General features: G+C 43.4%; 1 protein-coding gene across 1 annotated transcript in view; it reads right to left on the reverse strand.

The window, feature by feature from the left end:
• The window catches only part of Frem1 (FRAS1 related extracellular matrix 1), a 148,398-nt gene that overhangs the window by 101,169 nt on the left and 24,244 nt on the right, over positions 1 to 22,985 (reverse strand). The window contains exons 2-9 of the mRNA XM_036179029.1: positions 20,572 to 20,717; positions 18,967 to 19,477; positions 14,854 to 14,948; positions 12,332 to 12,633; positions 10,352 to 10,548; positions 4,136 to 4,459; positions 2,729 to 2,837; positions 343 to 474 (exon numbers count right to left, since the gene is read on the reverse strand). Of these exons, the coding sequence (XP_036034922.1) occupies positions 343 to 474; positions 2,729 to 2,837; positions 4,136 to 4,459; positions 10,352 to 10,548; positions 12,332 to 12,633; positions 14,854 to 14,948; positions 18,967 to 19,218 (1,411 nt within the window). The 5' untranslated portion in view covers positions 19,219 to 19,477; positions 20,572 to 20,717. The remainder of the gene's footprint in view (positions 1 to 342; positions 475 to 2,728; positions 2,838 to 4,135; positions 4,460 to 10,351; positions 10,549 to 12,331; positions 12,634 to 14,853; positions 14,949 to 18,966; positions 19,478 to 20,571; positions 20,718 to 22,985) is intronic.

A 22,985-nucleotide genomic window follows, 5' to 3' on the forward strand; every position in this document is an offset into this window, starting at 1 on the left:
TATGGGTGCTGGGTATCAAACCAGGGTCCTCCTCAAGAGCAGCCAGGGCTCTTACCCACTGAGCCATCTCTCTTGCTCCTTCTACTTTGTTTTTTGAGAAGAAGCTGTCACCGAGCTCTGGAGCTCATGGATCTGGCTAGGCTGGTTGATGAGGAAACCCCAGTGATGGCATTAAAGTAGCTCTTTTATGCAGTGCTGAGGATTGAACTTGGGAGTTCATACTTGAGCAGGAAGCATGTTACCAACTGAGTTATCTCTCTCTCCCTAGCCCCGTGATGTGATTTGCATTTGAAGAAAATAGTCCCCAGATTCGGTTTTGGGTTGAACAGGTAAGTCATTCACCTCTTACTGTAAGCCGTCCATGCTGCAGGCCACCAATGGTGACCAACTGCACAGCACCGATGTCATCATTGTCAACGATCTGAAGCTGTTCCCAGGTGATGGCCCGAGACTGCCCTTCCAGGAGATTCAGACCTACAAGAGAAAATACAGAAACATGTCCTACAACATACCTGTCTAAGGTTCATGAGTTTTTGCTCCTAAATCTATCTCAAAGTTCTATCTTCAAATGCTTTTCATGAAACTTGAATATAGCTTGTGTTTTTAGTAAACTTTGCTCTAATTGCAATCTGACAACTGATTCCTTAAGAACCATGATGATACCAGAAACTAAATGCTGAAGGAAAAAGCAGAAGTTAGGCTCACAGAGGTCCCTAGTTTAAATGAGTGCACAGGGAACTTGTCAGAGATTATATCTATATGGTTTAAGTGGACAAGAGTTAGAAGGGGTTTTACATATGACTTATGAGAACATACATATCCCATGGGGTAGGGAATACATAGTACTTCAATATCCTTATACAGAGCTACTGTACATGACAAAGTTTAAGTGCTTGGCACTTTGCAAAGTAAAATGTACATTAATTTAAACAATAACTAGAGATGGATTTATGCAGATAAAGGAATGAAACAAAACCATTGCTGAGACTCAGTATGCCATAGGAAGTCTGGAGGGTGTCAATCACTGGTAATAGAGAAACACAGACTCTGAATGAAGCCCTGCTTTACCATCAGACACCCTTATCCCTCAGTAGAACTGGGAGTTGACAGTTCACTCTTTGCTCATCCACCTCTAACTCTTCTCAGACACACTGGCTAGGTCTGCTTCATGGAGACACTAGAACAACAGAGTAATCCATATATCTTTCTGAAAAGTTGTGGCCAGCTCAGCCATATCACCAGCTAGAGCTCGGACTGTGAGCAGCTTTGCTTCCCCACAAGCTACTGCCATGATGTGCTACCTCATCCCATCCCCAAAGCAATGGAGCCAACTAATCCTGGACTGGATTTCTAAACCTGTGCTATAACTTGGTTGTCAGGATAGGGTCGATGCAGGATCTTCCCCAAAGTCTGTTTCCCAGGGAAACTGGGCTAAGGCAGCTATGATTGTAAGAACAACAGAGAGGAAGAAGTGAGAAGAGGAAGGAAGGGAGGAAGAGAGAGAGGGGAGCTAAAGAGGGAGGGAAAGAGCCAGGAAGAGAGGGAGGATGGGGATAAGACAAAGACAAGCATATGCAAATAAGCCCCACAGCTGCTGAAAAGCCTCCTGGGTTCTTGGGGTGGTACTGGGGATCCGATATAGGGTTTCTGAAGTGACATGTGCACACACAGCACGTGTGGCATCATGGGATACCTCAGAGGAGCATCCAAGAAGACTAACAGTCAACTGACACATCAAAATGCTAACAGTAACAATATCCATATTAAATATAATGGGAAAATGATGTTATTCTTCTACTTAATATATCCTGTCACTTTTCACTGTAGCAGATACCAAGTTCATAATAAGCAAACATTCATTTTAAAGCATTATCATGTCTGCAGCAGCCAGACCCAGACCTGGAGCTCCCTTGACTCATCTGAGCATCATGTATCATACATACAGAAGCTTCCATGTCCTCACTAAAACACAGTGACCTACACGAAGGTAGCATTGCCATTCAGCTTTGGCTGACCAAGTTTTTTCATTTCTATCATTATCCCTCGGATAACCAGAATTATTAGACTAAGCTTAGAACTGGAGTCAGACATGGATATATTCCTCTTAACATGACCTACAGCCCCCTTGAAAGCATGTTTTGAATGTCATTGATGGTATTCGTGGGAAAGGAAAAGCCATTTGCATTCCACATTTGCATCTGATCTGAATATATAAATCACATTCCCAGTCTACTTGGAATTGCGTGGCAGTATAAAGCCTCTTTCTTTCTTTCTTTCTTTCTTTCTTTCTTTCTTTCTTTCTTTCTTTCTTTCTTTCTTTTTTAAGCTGCTTAGCTCTTATTTACTTATTTTGGATTCCATACAACCCACAGGAAACAGAATGAGTTCCAGGCTCCACCTTGCTCCTGCTCCCCTGCAAACTCTGAGTCAGAGACCTCTTCTCTCTCAGACCTACTCCCAGTTAGTGTCACAGGCAGCCACTTCCTGACTCCATTCAGTTGAGATGGGACACTTTTATGGTGTCTCTCCCAAAAATGGAAGGTAGCCAGAGGACTCAAGGATGCTGGGTTTCAGTTTCTCACCAGCTATTAGGAAAAAGCAGAACAGAGATAACTGTCTGCTGGTTTTGGTCTGTCTGGGTTTCCATTACCTCATGGATGAAATGGAATAAAAGTATTTTTCTTGACCCATCCACTTCCTTGTATCTCCCTTGGGACTACACCCACACCTGTATTCCAGGACACCCGGGGCGCATTTGTGTCTGCTGTTCTGATGGAGATGTGGACAGTGATGGGGGCACTCCTCTCGAAGAAGAAGTCGTACACCTCCAGCTCCACCTGGAAACAAACAAGTCAACATTAGCCATACACAGAAAAATTCAGGCTTCAAGTCCCATTGGTTCTGATGCACACACACACACACACACACACACACACACACACACACACACGGCAAAAATGGATCCAGATTTGTTGCTGTTCTCTCTTGCTTTAAATTTAATTCTATTTTTAAAATTAACTTTATAACCAATTGAGGAAAAAAAATCATATCCTATAAATCACCCCTTTTCATACACATAAATTTACCAAGTTGCACAATCATCTGAGTAAACTGCTTTTCCATTACACCAAAGGTCCTCATGCCCAAACTGTTCCCCCTCCACACCACTTAGCCTCCCCAAGCACCACTCAGCTTACCCAAGTGCCAGTATCTGTTTTATGTCTCTATATAGTTGCCCTTTCTAGAAATTTCACCTAATCACACTGTTTCCAGTGTGGAGCTATTATGAACAATTTCGCTAAAACATTCAATGAAAAGGGTGTTACTTTATTATAGGAAGTAACTTATTTTTGTTAGGTCACTCATTCCATTCCTATGTACTATTTTTTTTTTTTGGCTTTGGTTTTTAATTATTTAATTGACCGTGATTGTACATATTTGGAGGGTAGAGTATACACAAAGACACGCATGTCTACACACTGTGCCCTAATCAGATCAGGGTAACTGACATATCTATATTATCAACTCTTGCACGTATCATTTCCCAATGTAGGGAACACACAAATCCTCTCTACTATTTTGAAACATAGACTCTAGTGCTCTCATTTATTATTTATGTGAGTATGTACATAAGAATACAGTCTATATGGAATATGTATATTCAGGGGTAGAAGCGTGTGCACAGAGACCAGAGGAGGAGAGTTTGAGCCCTCTTCTCTCTGCCACATTCCCTTGGAACAGGGCATCTTGCTGAGCCTGGAGCTAGGCTAACAGCCAGCAATCTCCTGTCTCCACCCTTTCTATAGCCCTCAGGACTCTAGGGCCATTGTGGACTTCTGATTTCTCTGGACACCTGAGAGCTATGGCCACATGCCGTCCACCTGGATTTCACACCACAGCCGTGGGCTGGAACTAAAGCTGCTGCTCACCAAGATGAAAGGCCTTCTTTCTTCAGCCTGTCAGACCAGTGTCTCTCCAGGCAGCCCTGAACTGCACAGCACTGCGACTTGTAGAATCAGGGTCTCCTCTGAGAAGCTGAGGATCCAACAGACCCAAGGGCTCATGGGAGGCGGCGGCTTTCCAATACTTACTTGACATCCACCAGGCTGGATGCTTCCTCTCCCTTCCTTCCTACCTTGTAATGTCTCCTCTCTGGATAGCTGCTGTTTGGTGGCTGGTAGGCAACTTGCATGTGACTTAGATCCTTCCAGGTGAATGAAGAGATGGGTCTGGTGTGATCCAGCAGGTGGGTCACATAGCCCTGGAGAGGGGCTTTGGTGATGTTGAACACCAACAAGGGTTTGGGGGTCTCATCTTCCTCACAGTCCAGAACTGAGGTTGTCAGGGGGGTCAGGATGAATTGGTCCACCTCCAGGACAAACATGGCCATGAATGCAGCCCTCGGGGCCTGGTTAGGAATGCCGACTCTAATAGAGACAGGCAACCACACGCTCTCTGACTTTTGAAGGAGAGAAAAAATGAAAAGGGGAAAGACATGAATGAAGCTGTAATGGGCATGGTTAATGTCACCATATGTAATGAAGCTTCAGGCCAGAGGATGGCCCAGCTGTGACCACCAGCTACATGTTAGCATCACCCGATGACCATCAGAAACTACCTCCAGATGTTCACTTAATTATTCCAAGGAGGAAACCAGAAAACTGGCAATCTAGAGCCTCCCAATGACTCCAGCATGCAAAAAAGATTTGGAATGGGGCACCTGTATCAGAAAGAACTATGTGTATGACTCTGTGTGTGTGTGTGTGTGTGTGTGTGTGTGTGTGTGTGTGTGTGTGTATGCATGCATGTATGTGCATCACATTCATGCAGGAGCCCATGGATGACAGAAGAGGGCATTGGATCCCTTGGAACTGGATCTTACACAATGTAGGTGCAAGAACAGTGAGTGTTCTTAACTGCTGAGCTGGCTGCCCAGCCCTGTGCTTGCATCCTTAGTACTTGTTATTTGTATGATGTTAGACTAGTTCCAAAGTTCTTACATCCCATGCTCCTCTCACCTATAAATGGAATATAAATGGAAACTCTAGACTCCTAAACATTAAATGAAACCATGAAAGTAAAGCACCGGGCTGTGTCGGGCACAGCCACCAGTGACCTCCACAGGCCACGTGGTTTCCAAAGGTGGCAGAAGAAGGCGGGGGGGGGGGGGGGAGGATAGTTTTTGTCTTCATCTCTGTGTGCTTGTGCTACTCAAGGGGGTTGTCCAATTGCCTAACAGAACAAGGGAACTGCACGGGACCACTGAAGTTGGAAATACACCCTCCCCAAATGAGAGAGCCACACTCAGAAAAGGGCACCATGACATTGAGGTCTCAGTGAGGAGTATGGGAAGGAAGAAGCCTGAGAGCAGTAGGCCTTTGCTGTCATGGGTCTGATGTGACCCACTGTTGCAAGAAGCAGGCTTGGTGATCGAAATCACAATTGTCCCACACACCAGAATTCGGGGTACTAGGCCTGGAGCAAGGAGAGAATGTTCAGGCAAGTTTTCTTCACTTGCTCTTAGTTGAAAGACTGACAGATGAAGGCTGAGGCTAGGGTAATACTATGTCCCTTGCCTCAGGCATCAGGAGAGAAGGTTCCCTGTAGAGCCTCACACTGTCCAGGCACAGCAGGTAGAGGGCCTTCAAGGACCACCCCTGAGGAAGTTAAATTGCCAGAAATGGAATAATGGTGGCCAATCCTCATTTAATACTTGTGAGTCCAGAGTTTCCATTTCTAAGTGGGAAGACCCAGAGACTTAAGAGTTAGAGATCTTGTTTAGATTCAGCCTGTCCTTGTGTATGTCATCAACTGACAGACACGTGAATGTTCCCATGCCACATGGGGCAGAGGACTGGCTCTGAGGTCATTCTGGATCCTGACCTATGGAGACCATCCTTCAGAAGACAAAAGTCCAGCACCATTAACTTGGGGAGATAAGTCATACTCTACTGACTGCATGCAATAAGCATTGCAAGTGGTGGTTGAGGCTAGGGAGGAGTGAACCCTCCCTTCTGGAACAGAGGGAGAGGCTCTGAGATGGAGCTTTCCAGAGAAATCGGGAAATTGCCCGGAGACAACAAAGCAACCTGAAACATCTGGCCAGCTCAGAGAGTGTGAAATCATTTTCAACTGGTTCCCAGGCAGGTAAGACCTCCCTCCCCAGTACCCTCCTTCTCAGTCCCCCAGCCCAAGCATCAGCAGAAGGTTCAGAAACTGGCCAGAAACATCTGGAAGAAGAGACACTCAAAAGAGAACCAGAGGAGTCAGCCCTCTTTTCCCCAAGCAGAATGACAAAAAGGAGCATTATTCTGAGGTGCCGCAGGGACTGTATCTGCCCATGACATGTCACTGGAAAACAACAGTAAAGAGAAATCTTAGTCTTAAAGAACTAGAACTCAACAGTGAGACCATTAAGTGTAGAACTAAAATCTAACTAAATGCATTCTTCTTTTTTTTTTTTCTCTGAGACAGGTTTCTCTGTGTAGCCCTGGCAGTCCTGGAACTCACTTTATAGTCCAGGCTGGTCTTAAACACACAGAGATCCGCCTGTCTCTGCCTCCCAAGTGCTGAGACTAAATGTGTGTGCCATCACATCCTGAGGTTCAAGAAGCATTCCTTAAATGTCAAAAAAACAAAAAAGAAAGAAAAAGAAAGGATACAACTGTCAATAGTACTAACTTACTTAAAAGACAGATTGTGTAAGAAATAATAAGACACAAGAGCCTTATATTAGAAATGAAATTTCCAGTAGTATTAATAGAGCCTGGGAACTGCCAGAAGGAAAGACAGATTAGAACAATCTTCAAGCATAGGAAGGAGTCAAAAGAGCCCTCTGCAATTCTGGATTTTAAATAAGATTAATATAAGTTAAAGAATATTTGTTTGCTTCCTTATTATGCTGAGAATCAAACCCAGACCTGTGCATGCTAGAAAAGCACCCTAACACTAAGTGACTATTTCTAGCCTTCAGAATACTTCTTAAATTTAAACAAAATATAAAGTGAAAGAAAGGACTTTCAAATGTGCAAAATTAGGTCAAAAGAAATATACTGCATTTTGTAAGACATGTGTGCAGGTTTTTGTTTTGTTTTGTTTTGTTTTGTTTTTTTTTTTTTTTTTGTGTGTGTGTGTGTGTGTGTTATACTGAGAATCAAATCCAAGACTTTGCACATGCTAGGAGATATTTCCTTTTTACTGACAAGAATACATAAATAAGTTGACAGAAAAAGCCACATGTATCCATTATTACTATAATGTAGTTTATATTTCCTTAATCAAGAAAAAAATTTTTTTAAGTCAAGAAAGTGCCCAGTCATGTGGACTTCTCATAAAAGACACTTGGGATTCATAGAAAGATTGAAAGTAAAAGTGTAACCCAGATTTATGATGTAAAAAAGGACCAGAGTGGCCGAATTCATTTCAAATAGATGGAATCAAGGCAAGAAGCATTAAAGAGGACAATGTGTCCAGCTGAAACAGATAGACCACCCGAGACAAAAACTGCCCACAAGCAACATTATATTTAGTATTGTTCGGACCAAACGGTGGAGAAGGGAGCAGAAGTAAAAGGGATAATTACAGGAAAAGAAGGCCCAAATTATCATCATTAGTAAAGATATAATTACGGTCTTTTGAAGCCCAGAGAATCGAAAATGTCTTAAAATAATTGAATTTAGGAAAGAAGCCAGATAAAGGAAAATTATACCAAAAAGTTGCATTCCTATTTACCATCAATAACCAATGAAAAGACACCACGAGAGGAAAAGATTCTGTTCCCAGTAATTTCACAAGAACTTCTCGGGACTGGACGTCAGAAGTGTGCTCTACTCACACAGAGGAAGTCTCCTTTCCATAGACACGGACAATGCCGTTTGTCCAGCGGGAAGAGATGCTCTGTATGAGAAGACTCAGGCTGGCAAAGTTCTCACAGGCCAACTCCTCCTCAAAGAACTGTCAGTTTTGATCTAATGCTGATTTAAAACAAACAACTTAGAGGCTTTGAAAGTAACCTACTTAATAATTTATCTGGAACCAGAAATTAGGCAAGAATGGCTGAGGAAAGTCTAAAGCTGAGTGGTGCCAGGGCCTTCATGTTGTGGATCAGATCACACAGCTGTGGCATGTAGGGGCGACAGGGTGCCATCAAAGAAAGAAGAAGGGAAAAGGAACAAGAAGTTAGCCTATGGGTCATTCTACCACGGAAGAGTTGCCTGCTATCCCTGGGAAACAAGTACGTTCTTCTAACAAACAACTCTGCAGATTTGGCCACGTGGAGGAAAACAATTCCGTACACTTCACTGTGCAATCCAAGTTACCTTAGGTGTTACGAAGACAACGACCTTTAAAATCACAGAAGAAACTGGGCTGCAGGTGTCTCTCGGTGGGTAGGGCACTTGCCTAGTCCTCATGAGAGCCTCCACATAGTCCCCAGGACTGATTGTAATTAATTAATTAATTAATTAATGTAGAAGAGTAAAATTACGTGTGGGTGGGCATTTAGTCCCTTGGCAAGAACAATCAGGACAGCCACAAAAGTAGCTGAAGGACAAGACTCAAAGCTGTGCAGATAAATTGATGCCATGAGACAGAATGAACTCCATGGTCCTCACAGTGTCTGTGTGCAAGAAAATGGTTATCAATAATGTCAGTTTTATGTCCTTATTTTCCCATGTGTTTAATGTTTTTCTCAGTGTGCACATGGCCCTCACATTTATTTAGAAATTAACCTGTTTCATGACTTGTCAAAATGAAAAAGCTAAGAAGCTCATTTAGAAGGACAACCTCAGGACGAAAGTGACCCCCAAAACACAAATACAGCCTTTGGCACAGTGAGAGAACAATCACAAAAACATCAATCAAAGAGAAAAACATCTAACATTTTTAATGGGGGGAAGAAGTCATTGATAATGAAGGGAGTTTTGTAACAAAACAAACAGACAATATGTGCTAGTACAGTGGAATCCAGTTTTGATTCTGCCAGCCATAAGACAACCATACATAAACAGCAAGGCCACCCCTATGAACAGGAGGCTGTGCTACACTAGTACTTCAAACCTGGCTGGTCACAGCCATTGGTGGCTGTTTAGCAATAGTGTACACAGGCTTAACATGTGCCAAGGATGGTCTCATTGAGTACCCTCACTTAAGATGAAGAAAATGAAACATAAAGTCCCAAGTCAGATGGCTAGTTAAATATGTATGTCTGAACCAGGCGACCTGGGCACCAGCATTCATAACTGCTAGCTACAGACAGGGAAACCTGTCCTTTGAAAAGCTCCCTGGCTGATCTGGGTGTCAATTGGGCGAGATACCCTCTAAGTTTTTCTTTCAGATCTCAACTACCGAATTCTGCAGTGTTGTTTTCATCATTTTCTAACCGTTTCAGAATCACCAATTTCTTGGGTGCTGATATTCACCACTAGACTGGGTTTATTTGGAGAAACGCTGTGGTAAGGCAGAGAGTAATGCTGAATGAAGGTCTTACCCAAAGTCACCCTGGATCATCTCCTAGTGGCATAAACTGGGCCGCATCTGCAGGGGCACTGTTTCCCCCATTTCCCAAACAAAACATAGACTATGTGAACATTGGACTGACATACTAAATATTTCATGAAGTTTTGTCCACATTGATCATCATTTCAGTGTGAAAAAAAAAACTGAAATGAGGAGGGCCAGGAAAATGAAGACATAGAAAGCTGGAGGAGCCTTTGGGGACCCCTCCCCTCAGTGATCCAGGCCCCTGTCCTAAGGTCTGACAATGCACAAGTGATACACTCCACTGCAGATGTGAAATGGGACTAGGCCATCTTGCCTCTCAGTGCCTTGTGGCCTTATAGAGAAGATGCTTTGATGTCAAGGAGGGAAAAAAGGAACACTGGAGAAAAGTTTTAATAAAGATCAACCCATAAACAATGTTGGAGAGGAGCTATGGCGTAGTTGTGTGGCCAAGTCCACTCTTACCATACACAGGAGTTCAAGTTCAATCTTCAGTGTGTGTGTATGCTTGCATTCACACATGTACATCCCATACATACACACACACACACACACACACACACACACACACACACACACACACATTGGCTGTAGGTGGAAGATAGCTAACATGTGAACAGCCCCAGTCCCTTCCTCATGATGTAGAACTACAGAAGGGACAAAGATGGAAACGACATGCTAATTTTATGTGCCTAAGCTGCTGGTTGAAGTGCTTCTAGGCACAACTCACAAGCCTGAAGTTGTGCCCTCAGTAACACAGGAACTCTTCTGCACAGACACCAGCATGGGCACCCCCATGAACTGCTTTCCAACGAACCAGCTAAGGACTCCAGTGTGTAACTGCAGACTCTACCTTGTACGTGGCTTTACTCCTTCGGTCCGTGAGATCCAGCTGGATGGCAATATAATCAATGTTGGGCGAAGGGGGTTGTGTGTGTTGGTAGTGAAGCCCCATCAGCAGGAACTCCTCACAGCTCACTTTCAGACTTCCCACTTTCTCCAGGGCCAGGGCACAGCTTCCACCAGGACACCTCAGTCCTGCCCCCAGCTCTAGAATGCATAGCACTGACTTGAGACAGCTACTTGACCACAATGACAGTACAAACCCCAAACCCATCCTCCTGCCTTGGATATATCCTCACTCACTGCCCCAGGACACTTATACATGGACCTCCCGATTATTCACTGACTATATTGTCATTGTTCTGAAAGGACATAAATTCCTTTATTAGAAAAATAAAAATAAAAATAGTTGACCAGTTGTCTCATCTGGCTTTGCTCACCAAAAAATAGGCTCAGGAAAAAATAATTAAAGAGGGGTTTTGTGGTATTTGAATATCTCTGACAAATATGCCAGTAGCTCACTATGGAATTCACAGCCCAGCCACTGTTACATTACATTTTACATTATACAACCCCATGTGGACTGTCTCCCCATAGAAATCCCACCTCTCCAGCCCTGGTTGGTCTTTTTAACAAACCCTCCCTTAACCCTTCTCGGCCCCTTGAGCCAGCCTGTTATTTGAAACCATGGCTATCTCTAAAAGACTCTCTCTCTCTCCCAGGTGTATTTTCACCCTTGCTGGGGAAATGATGCTCAGGAACTCTCATTTCCATAACATATGAAACAGGTCCTCCTCCTCCTCCTCTTCCTCCTCCTCCTCCTCTTCTCCTTCTTTTCTCTTTTTTTTTTTTCATTTTTGTTTTTCTCTGTGTAATTTTGGCACCTGTCCTGCCTGGATCTTGCTCTGTAGACCAGGCTGGCTCGAACTCACAGAGATCCACTTGGCTCTGCCTCCCGAATGCTGGGATTAAAGGTGTGCACCATCACGACCTGGCAATACTCTACTTCTTAATCCATGCCTGATGCTCAGCTTTATCTGTAAACTGCTGTCCAAAATCCCAGGTAACACTATGGTTATCTCTAGGTCTTCTATAGTTGCTAAAATACTACAACAAAGGTAGAAAGTGTTCAAAATGTACTGACTGTCTGACTAACACAAGGATCACTGTGAAATAAAGTAACCAAATGAATTCCACAGGGGGAATTCAATTTAACCAACATTCTGGATTTCAATCCTGGCTGCTACCTATAGTCTTTACTATAACACACCCCAGGAATCCTCAGTAAAGAACAGCCTACTCCCATCACTGCTCTCTGTTGCTATAATCACAGCTGGAAACTAACGAGCACTGTAATGGGCCAGACCTGTGCTAATACACTATGTCCTTTCTCCATCTTTACACAGCCTTGTGGAATGGCCGTTCTCTTTTCCCATCTAACGGGGGCTTAAACCCATTGATAATTAAATTAATAAGGAAAAACCAAACTGCAAACCTAGGTATTTCTGATTCTGACTCCAACCTTAACTCACCTACGTTTTTCTTTTGTTTTTTGAATGTGTTTCTAGTTACATTTTAATTTTATTCATTTTGTGGAATTCAGTTTTCTCCCTCTACCGTGTAGGCCTGATGATGAAATTTAGGCCAGCAGGTTTGAAGGTCCCACTAGTCCGTGTGTGTGTGTGTGTGTGTGTGTGTGTGTGTGTGTGTGTGTGTAAAAGAACTTGTGCCACAGTATGAGTTTGGAGATCAGAGGGCAATTTGGAGGAGTAGGTTCTCTCCTTACACCATGTGGGTTACAGGCATTGAACTCAGATCAGGCTTGGTAACAAGTACCTTTATCCACTGAGCCATCTCACTAGCCCTAGCTTACATTTTCAACAAACTAAAAACTATATTTGTTAAGTAGAACTCTTCATCATAGTGAAAGATGAGCATTTACAGACAGTTTGGTCAGTTTTGGTAACCTTAACTATTAAGAGGTACATACGGGTCTCAGGAAAAAAGCTGTGGGGCTGATCTCCACGAGGTCTCTCTGGCTTACGATTCAGCACAACCAGCTTGCCGTGGGCTGGCAGCTGAGTCCCCACTGGGTCCAGTCTGATGGTGCAGTCCAGGTTGGCTGTCCTATCATAATCAAATTGGAGCAGGTTCTTATCAATGGCTTGGGATAAGCCATAGAATTCAGTCACTTCCAGCATATTGCTGCTTAGACGGATGATGTTACAGTCTGGCTCCACAAGATGGACTCGAAAGAGAAAGGTTTCCATGAAGGTGTCCGTTTCAGTAAATCTGGAGGGAAAACAGGGTCAAGGGTATATTTATGGGTGCACAGATTATTCTGAGACTTGTACACTCATCTTAAACATTGCCCTTCATGAGCAGGGTATGGTGATGTATGCCTCTAATCCCAGCTGAGGCATTTCATCCCAGAGTGTCAGCTTGCACTCCAGGAGGCAAGACCAGTGGTCCCAATAGCATGCTTCAAGATACTTTCAGGTAATCCAGGCTTTTTAATAAAATTCGCTGATCAGTTTTATTACCAGTTTGAAGACAGACTGGGATAAAGACTGCATTTGAGGCTAGCCTGGGCAATTTAGTGAGCCCCTAATTCAAAGAAAATCAAGGCCAAAGCAAAATAATAACAAAAATTGTCCTTCACAAAATGTGTACTTCAGGTGGAGTTTGGTTCTATTTCTTCCTTGACTTTTGGCCTCCTTGTTTCCATGGCTTTGTCTCTACCTTTGGGCCAATGTTTTTCCCTGCCACTTTCCTCCTGCACCATTTCTCTTCCAAATCCTGCTCTCTCAAACTTGCCATCCATCATAATATCTAATGACTGCCGAGACCCCAGAATCCCATTTCTAGCACGCCCAGAATCTAAGAGTTTAAGGGATGTAGAGTTTATGGATTTTTTTGAGTTTCAATTCAGGAGTGAAGAAGTGTTGAGTATCAAGAACTTTTGTCCTTCAGAAATGCCACTGAATGGATGGGTCTTTACATCTAATTTGGATTCAGCTCAGCACTTGCCAGGTAAACTAAATGAGTAATGGCTATTGCCATGGTGATTCTGTTCTAGGGCATTTGCAGAGGCGACTGGGCATGGACTGTCATGCTGTCGATGTGAGAGAGACAGTAAATGATGAGTGCTCCCTCCCTGACAATGCAACTCTGACTTGATGTGGCCCAGGTGTTCTAATAAGGCCGTCACCCCAACTGCATAGGGCCCTGCAATAGGCAATGTCTATCCCCTTTCACCAAAGAGAAAACAAAGGCAGAGAGAGGTCAAAAAGCTTGACGGAGAGGCTGACGAGGAGATTAAGGGGGCATAAACTGCTCCCTGGTCCCTTGCCTCTAGCCCTTCTGAAAGCTCTACTGCAAATGTCTCAAGACCAAGTGCATGGCAGCTCCTCTAACCCTCCTTGCACGAGCCCTTTCTCAATCTTCCTACGTGCTAGCAAGTCAAAAGGTCTGGAAGCTGATAGAACGCGCCAGCTCCCTAGCCTTTCCTGGCAAGCTGTTTGAAGTTGATTTGGTTTTGACTCTAAAGTCTAGAAAGACCAAATCCCTCTTCGGACTGATGTTGTAGCTTCCTGGGGAATCCTTGGTGTCACTTCACTATGCGAGCAGAGCATTTTGTTTGTGACTTTCTTTTGGTGGTTGCAACTCTAGTAGCTCCTGATTGCCCCTCCTCCAGCTTCCAGCAACCACTAATCTACTTTCCATTTCTATGGACCCACCTATTAAGATATTTCATATAAATGGAACCATAGAATACTTGTTCCTTTGTGGCCGCATGCTTTCACTTAGCACAATGTTTTCAGGGTTAATTCATGTTGTACAAATCAGGACTTCATTAGTTTGTATGGTAACATTCTATTGTGTGGTTATACCCTTCATCAGTTCAATTTGTTCAGCATTTTAGCTATTATGAATAAGGCTTCACTGAATAACACTTCACATAAGCTTTTGTAAGCATAGGTTTTCTCTTGTGTATATAGGTTGGAGGTGTTTTACAGGATTAGATGGTTGATCTATGTTTAATTTCATAGTTGATTTTAAACATACTTGTATTATTTAATGTTTAGAAATGGAAGATACTGCACTCTCTATAACTGAGCAGCTGGCAATCAAACAGAAGTGTTTCATTCAATTTTGTACTACATGTCTGTCAGATTCTCATAAGGAACTTGTATTTGTAGTAGGTTGGACTGCCAGAGTTAAGTCATGGGATGGAGTAACAGAAATCTCTGCCTAAGACTGAAGGAAACAAAACGAAGTCAGTGGTCTGTAGAAAGGCCCCGAGGAGGAAGAGACAAATGAATTGAAGATTGGCTGCAATCGCTGCCTCACTCACGCAGATCTCCGATTTCTGCTGATTACTTTCTTCCTGGATTCTAATGACTCCTCTCGGTAGCACACAGTCATAGAAAACGCCCAAGAAGTGCACAGCATGACTATCTGGCAAAAGTAATATAAAATAAATAAAAGAACCCTTTCTATGCCACTTACCTGTAAAGTCTAAGCTTCACGGAGTCTTCATCGAGAATTGGGCATCCATTGTGAACATACTGTACTTCGTTGGGAAGGAAATGGCAATCAAAGACCTAGTTCACATGAAGAAGGAAATGTCTGAGAAAGCCAGGGCAAAGCTTTATTTCTCTAGCCCTGTAGCACTGCCTGAAGAGCTATGTTCTAGCTGGTTGTAGGGACACACACTTGCGATGACAGCACTTGGGAAGCTGGGACAGGAAGATCATCACGAGTTCAAAGTCAGCTTGGGCTACATAGAGAATTCAAGGCCGGTATCAACCTCAAACAGAAAACAAAACAGAGCTCCTGAAAGGGGATAAGAGGTCATTTATTCCGGAGCCATTTTGAGTGACCATGGCCTGAGAATGCAGGTTTAGGTTATCCTAAATCCCATGTTCTAACGTGGCAGCAGTCTCATAGTTTTAGACAGCAAAAAGCTCATTAAATCAAGACAAGTTTAAAATCCAGTAGGGGTGCATCAGAGAGGTTGTGATAGCAAGATGGGGGACCTTTTGTTTGGTTTTGCCTCAGATGTCATCTGATGACAGCTTAGCTTTGCTAAGTTAACAGATTTCAGAAGGTTTTTGTCTATTAGACACACGATGACAGTTCTTACATGGAACTGGGCAAGGAATGGCTATTTAGTCTCTGGACCAGCAACATTCCAACCTCTCCACATCAGTGAGGCTTTAATCAGTCAACCGGCCTCTACAGACACAGCTTCTTTGCAAGATTCCTGTTCACACCAGCCTGGGCTACCTAGTGAGACTTCATCTAAATAAATAAATAAATAAATAAATAAATAAATAAATAAATAATAAAAAATAATAAGAAAAAGAAGGAGGAGGAGAAGGAAGAGGAGGGAGAAGAGGAGGGAGCACCTATGTTCTTTCGATTAATGGCCTGAGAGCCAGCATCTTTTTACCAGCAATCCCTTCTTCCCTAACCCTACGGCCACACATCATCTAACTTACAGTTGTGCCCTGTTTTGTTGATGTCAAAATAATGATAATCCAAACAGGTCAAACAAACAAACTAATGGATGTCACATCTCCAAATAACTATATGTCTATAAACTATAATGTTTTGTAAATATGTGCTATTCATTAAAGGAATATTTATCCCCTTCAGAAGCTTGTGGCAACTGAATTCGAGAGGTCTTTCTTTCTAGGTGTCTGGATAACCCATTTACTACAAACATACTGCTCTGTTTGGCTTTTCTTTCTCTCTTTTTCAAATAAAGTCTTTATGTTCAAAGATGGAGACACTGGCTGTGTGTACTGCTGTGTTGACGAGAGCCAAAGAAGACCTACAGTTGTTTCTCACACCCTTGCAAATGACAGCTTTGTTATGGGGACAAAAACAAATGGCTGATGAGAATCCAAAATAATTCACTCTCCTTCACTAAAGTCATAATTAACCACATCACCTCACTCAGAATCAGCAGAGAGATGACTACTTTACATTAGGACCCTGGTTTTTGGTTTTGGTTTTTTAAGACTTCTCAAGTCACAATCCTGCCTTTCCCTGACACAGATGGCAAAGTTCTGAGAAACATCCTTGTGCTCATCCACACATCACTGTGAGCGTTCTGAGCACCTTTCATAGCCTCAATCATTTGCAGACAACATAACCCACCCCGGGAAGACATTCTCACTAGTAAGAATGAGTTTCTGGTCCTCTTCTGAACTGACAACCAGGAAGAAGATAAAGGGAAGCCCTTCCCATATCATTGACAAATAGCCACAGTAATAAAGAGACAATCTGCTTTGTTAAAAGAAACATCTGTTCCGTGTTTCCTAATATGTTTTCCTTTTATAAAAGGCGACAACCATGATTGACCATAAATTTACTAACTAAAACAAAGGAGAGCTAAATCCTTTTCTAATTACTGTCTAGCTTTGTTTTTTTCCACTTCAACTGCTTTTCAATTACAATTTATAATTAAATTGTCACACATTCCTGACTCATTACTCACTTTGATGACAGTGAAGTGGTTCAAACTAGAGATGTTTTCTTAATGCTGTATTTCAGATTCAAAAACAGCAAGCTCAGCACTAAACCAAGGTGATTTTTCCACCCAGTGAATGTGTTCCTCTGATCCAGGTGCAGAGTGCTGGGGTAAGCGGGGAAGTCTTGCCCTGGAATCTGAGAGCACACTGCCATTGATCTGTCTAACTGGCTATCCAGGAGGTAATGGAGACAGAAGGCACTAGCACAAACCCATGCAAGTGGCTTTGCAAATATGCAATGGGAATGAACCTGTTGGTTCTAAGACAAACTTCAGTAATGAAATGAAAACACTAATTGAACAGATGTTAAACAAAGCATTTCTGTGCAAATTCCACAAAACTGTTCATTACGCAGCAGGGTGTTGTTAATATAATAGTCTTGCTAGGAATGGGTTCACATAAGCCTAGCTCGAAGCTTACTGTTAAGCTCTATTAAGGAATAATGTTTGTTTAGCTATGTGTGTGTGTGTGTGTGTGTGTGTGTGTGTGTGTGTTACATGTGCACTTACCCACTTAGCCATGCTTAATTCAAAAATTCAAAAATAATAAATGAATCCCTGGGCAGGGCTGAACCATTTTGGATTTAAAGCAAGCATAAATTTTCCTCAAACCAGACTTTACCTGGGAATCTTATCTTTGCTGAAATTATCAGAACTTAAAATTAGAAAAAAAAAAAAAAAAAAAAACAACGGAGAGAAACAATGTTTCTACACGCATATCTATGGCACATGGTAAACTGGTAATGAAGCTTGGAGTTTTAATGGGCTACCATGAAATAAATTTTAGAATGTACAGATCACATGTCCACTTAAGATGCTGCAAAGCCATCTGCTGTGTCATATTTACTCCGAGATATACACACACATACATCCAGTACCAGACTGGACTCTTTTTCAAATGACCAGCAGACACTAGGTGACAGGGCACTTGGAGGTGTGTCCAAATAGTCAAGAATTTCCTAGTCTAGTTGGGTATTTTGTTGTCTCTGATGCACATTATCTTCCTGATAACTGGATCTTTGCCTTAAAATCAGAGAAAGTTTGCCAGAGATGACTGGAAGGATTTACTTACTCTGTGAGACTCATATTTGCATGATGAAAATGTCATCATGATTTACCTTTGTCATTGTGGAGTCTGAGGATGACCTAAAAATGTCTCAAAATTAATAGGATCCAACTAAGAAATCAGCCTAAGAAACTCACTGTCCTCTCCAAAGATGCTTCACTTGCAATGAGTGAGAGAATTGAGGGCCAGAATAACTCTGAAAGGGTGGTCACAGCATACCCTCCAAGTGACCGCTCACTGCTATCTCTCTGTCTCTTTCTCTTTCTCTCTTAATCTTCCTCTTTCTCAATATAACTCTCTCAACCTCTCTCTTTCCCTGCTTCTTTCTTCCTTCTCTCTCCCTCTCCCCTAAAATAAGAGACCAAGAGGCCTGTAATTTTCTTACATTCTCTTCCCCCCTCACTGGATTAATAGCTACTCTCTAGGGTCAAGCACTTGGTATGACCCAGAATTTCTTTGCAATGAGAAGAGACACTGGGAAGTTTATTGGTAACAGTACATTGCTATGGAAAAGATGGACACACATCTGTATGAATTTAACCCTTACTTCCTGCAATATGCTAGTTTCAGATAAAACCATGTCAGTGGCAGGCTTATCATATGAATCCAGTTGAGAATATTCAAAACTAGGGCTGGTAAGAAAATGCAGAGGGTAAAGGCATTTGCCACCAAGCCCAATGACCTGCTCAATCCCCATGGTTCAAGGAGAGAATCGACTCCTGAACATTGTTCTTTAACCTCCACTAGCATGCTGTGGCATGCTCGTGTCCACACACACACACAAATAAATAATTACAATTTTCAAAGTTGTCAAAAATATGCTCCACCTCTTTGAGAAAAGCAATAGGATCCCATGCCTATGCCTTTCAAAGCCTTGGTTTCAAAGACTATACAATATGTATAATGATGGCTTGAGAGATCCTTTATCTATGCCTTCCAACTTACACACACACACACACACACACACACACACACACACACACACACTTCTCAACAGACGTGAAATGTGACCTACCTGCGGAGTGAGTTTCCCAACCCTCTGGGTTATCGGCTCATTCATCACCACCTCCACTTGACAGGCATCCTTCTCTTTGGGGATGGCAAACTTCAGATGATCTTCAGACAGGAAGGCAGAACTGCCCTTCATCACCCTCAGGCCCTGGTTGATGCTGATGAAGGTGGAATTGGCCAGGTCCAGGTACGGCAGAAGCAGCGGGATCAGTAAGAACAGCAGGGCCTTGGGCCCAATACAACCTGGAGAGTTCATGATGCCTGGGCCAGGTTTGTCCGCAGGTATGATCTGCTCAACAAAGCAGAACTCCTGTACTTCCTCCCAGAGTGTCAGCTCGTAGTCCACGGGGTGAGATCGGGGGTCCCGATAGCATGCCCCAAGATCTTACCATGCCCCTTCCATTCAGACTCAGACAAGGAGGCCTTTCAGGCGATCCGGGCTTTTTAATAAAACTCGCTGATCACTCCTGACAACGCTGGCAAGATTAATGTGCCTCCCAAGTGCTTTCCTAATCCTGCAAACAGGAGAAGAGGTTTGGAGGAAACGGAGAGAGACCAAAGGTTTGTGCAGCTATTTAAAGAACCGTTCCCAACAAAGGGATCTTTCAGCTGGCCTATAATTTCAGCTAAATTAAAAGCAAATAAACTAACTTGACCTGCAGGCCCACCCGGAAGACAAGGAAGCCATTTCATTACTCTGCTTGTAGCTGTTGCTTCCGGATGCAGAGGACCTCATGGGATGTAAACTGTGTGGTCTAGCAGGATCCCCTGCCTGGTCGCTGGAGCGCAGCAGCAGGTCATGGAGCTCAGTGCAAGCAGAGTGCTCTTTGCTTCCATCCCCTATTTGTTAAACGAGGGCCACTCTGATTCGGTCAGAAACCTGATCGTGCTATCTGTACACTGTTTGAGAACAGGGGTAATTCAAAATCAATAGAACCCAGCCAAGAAGTATGCCCAACAATGGGTCCAGTGAACTTAGATGGGCAATGAGGTCACCTAAGAGACTCTTCAGTGGAAACTGATGAAAATGATTATTTTCTAAACAAGCATTCAAGTGACTGCTTGTACACAGTGGGACTTTGAAGAAAGAGCGGCGTGGTGCAAAGTACACAGCCAATGGCATGTACGAGCATGCGCTGACCTCATCGTCTGCAGGGCTAATTCTGTCACAACACACTTGATTTGTGAAGATGGGCTTGTGCTCCTCTCCAAAATACCATGATTATAGTTTCTGTTCTTTAAGAACTGAAAAGACTTTAAAATAAATGGATTCTAGCATGTCCCCAAATCCATTTAGATGACTAGTGGCAGTTTGCTATGTCTATGGAGAAGCTTAGTGGTAGAGTACTTGTCTTAGAAACTCACACCTTCATAATTTCAACCTTTCCCTACAGAGGAGCTGTAGAATAAATAAGTGAAAAAGAGGTCAGTGTCAGCGAGTGTACATAAAAATCCTGCGGCACTCGTTTCTCCCACATGCCCCCCTGCCCTGCCTGCTCTGCCCTCCAGGGCCACCACCCAGCAGCTCTGGAAGCAGCTAGTGGCAGTGAAAGCTTGGATGAGCGACACAAGAAAGTCAAAAGAAAGATGGCCAAGAAGTTCAGCTCACCTCTTGGGACAGCAAAAAGCTCATCATAAAATTTCAGACCACTATGACAAGTAGTTTTCTTATAATCTGTGAGAGGAGTCTGAAGAAACTGCAGCCAATGGCAGGAGAAGTCAGCCCGTTGACAATGTTGCAGATGGTGCACAGTTCTGCATAAGGAATGGAAGGGACGGTCATGCACAGCAAGGAAGCCAGCAAAAGCGTGGGGGTTGGTGGGAAGCGTGGGCAGCAACGTCTCCTGTGTGCAGGGCTATGGAAAAGTGGAACGAAGCCCTATCATCATCTTGGGACAGGACTCACTAAGATAGTGAGTGCCAGCTGGGCCAGAGGAACATTTCTTCAAACCACAGCTTTTTTCTTTTCTGTTTTAAAAATCACGGTGTTTCTCATTACCTTTAACCGCAAACGTTTTAAATGAAATGGTTTCAAAGCATTGGTTTCATTAGATCATGCCTTTGATTGATAAAGAAATATGTTTGTGCTGCTTTTACAAATGCCTTGTAGGGTCCACCTCTAGTACATTAAAGGGAAATTTGTCCCACGTCATTATTTGAAACCTTTCACAGATGGCATCTGTCCCGTGTCACCTGAGGGGGTGTAAGCTTTACAAATCGGCCTGTTTTTTAATGATGTCAGCCCTAAAATAAAGCTGTTCACAGACTCCCACTGACCAGGCTGTCCACACTCAAGCTATATTGGCTTATTTGTGTAAAAATGCAAATCTGGTTGTGGAATTTTTCACAACAAAGTCAAATCATCTCCACCATTTCCATTTGTCATCCAAGATCACACAGAAAAGCAAGCCATTCGGGAGGAGGAGCAAGGGACAGAGGAGGAAAGAACTTTCTGAGGTTTGGGCTAGCTGATTCAACAGGTGAAGGCCGCAAGGGCCCCTCCCCCGGCACCCCTGCTCAGCCCCTTCCTTTGCCTCTCTCTACACCACTCTGCTTTTTAAAAACCACACTCATTTGTTTGCATATTTGTGAGTATATATGTGGGTGTGTAGTCAGAGGACAGCCTCCCCGGGTCAAACTCGGGTTCTGAGGCTGGCCTTCGCTCTCTGAGCCATCTCACCAGGCCCCAACTGACATTTTAATGTTGGGCACTAGGGTCAGTTCTTTGGGCCTGTTTGTGTCTTTTCTCAGTTGCCGGGGCTAGTTCTTGGAACTGAATACCATTTGCATGCAATGAGCCCCACCCCAAGCCCTTATGTTCAGAGTCTTTTATGCTTTTCTACTTGTCATCCCCCCCCCCCCCCCACACACACACACCAAGTGTGTATCAAGCATCTCCTTCCCCAAGCAGCCAAATGAAGTTCTAGTTGCCTCCTTTCTGGCTAAGTTAATGGCAAATCCAACTTCTTGGCTGCTTCCTTTTTTGTCTGTTAACATCCAGGCAAAAGACCGTTGGTTCCTGTTTGTTTTTCAGGCTAGATGGGTCCCAGGGCAAATATGATGATTCTAGCCTTCTAGTATCTGAAAGGCAAGACCCTTTCCCTGAGGGTGGGGGGGAAGGCCTGTGACAGTTTCAGTGATAGGATGAAGATGATGGGTGATTGATAACATGACCTGGTACTGCATTTTAGGACACAGAGACTGTCGTAGCTGCAGCATCAGGCTCTCCTGCTGACTTCTCCTGCCACTGGGAAATAAATTCTGCTGACTATCAGAATGACCATTAGAGTGGATTCATCCTAAGTCAGTCTCCTCACTCTATTGGAGCCCAGTGAGCTGAACTCATGGTACAGAAGTCAGCTGCTTTTATCTCTGTGAGAGAAAGACCCAGTTTGCTTAGGGATCACATGATAGAAAGATTTACAGTTCTTCATATATTTGCATAAGGTGCTGACTGGGAAAGGGTAGTTGGCTGCATGGCTAGTTATTCAAAGCCTCAGAAAATGGCATTTTCCAGAGTTAGAAATCCCAGTGTTGAATGTGTGTAGTTGACCCTAAGTTGATATGTCCTTTTCTGATAACTTTCAGTAGTTGAGTTTATTTGGTATCTTAGTTAGTTAGGGTTTCTACCCCTGATAAAGCATCCTAACAGAAGCAACTTGAGGAGGAAAGGGTTTATTTTATCTTATAGTCTGCAGTCCACCATCCAGGGTTGTCAGGGCAGGAACTCAAGGCAGGAACCTGCAGGCAGGAACTGCTGAGCAGGCCATAGAGTAATGCTGCATACTGTCTTGCTCCCTCTGGCTTACTCAGCCTGCTTTCTTATACAATGCAGGGCTACCTGCCCAGGGATGGCACTGTCCACAGTGAGCTGGGCCTTCCACATCAATCATTAATCAAGAAAATGCCCATCATCAAGGAAATGGCTGAACAGAGTCAACCTGCTTATACCATGGACTGTGATGTGTCCATACACTGAAATTGGGGGTGCATTACTCAGCTTGGAATCATTTCCATAAAATG

Source organism: Onychomys torridus, chromosome 2, assembly GCF_903995425.1.
Source record: "Onychomys torridus chromosome 2, mOncTor1.1, whole genome shotgun sequence".
Taxonomy (NCBI): Eukaryota; Metazoa; Chordata; class Mammalia; order Rodentia; family Cricetidae; genus Onychomys; species Onychomys torridus.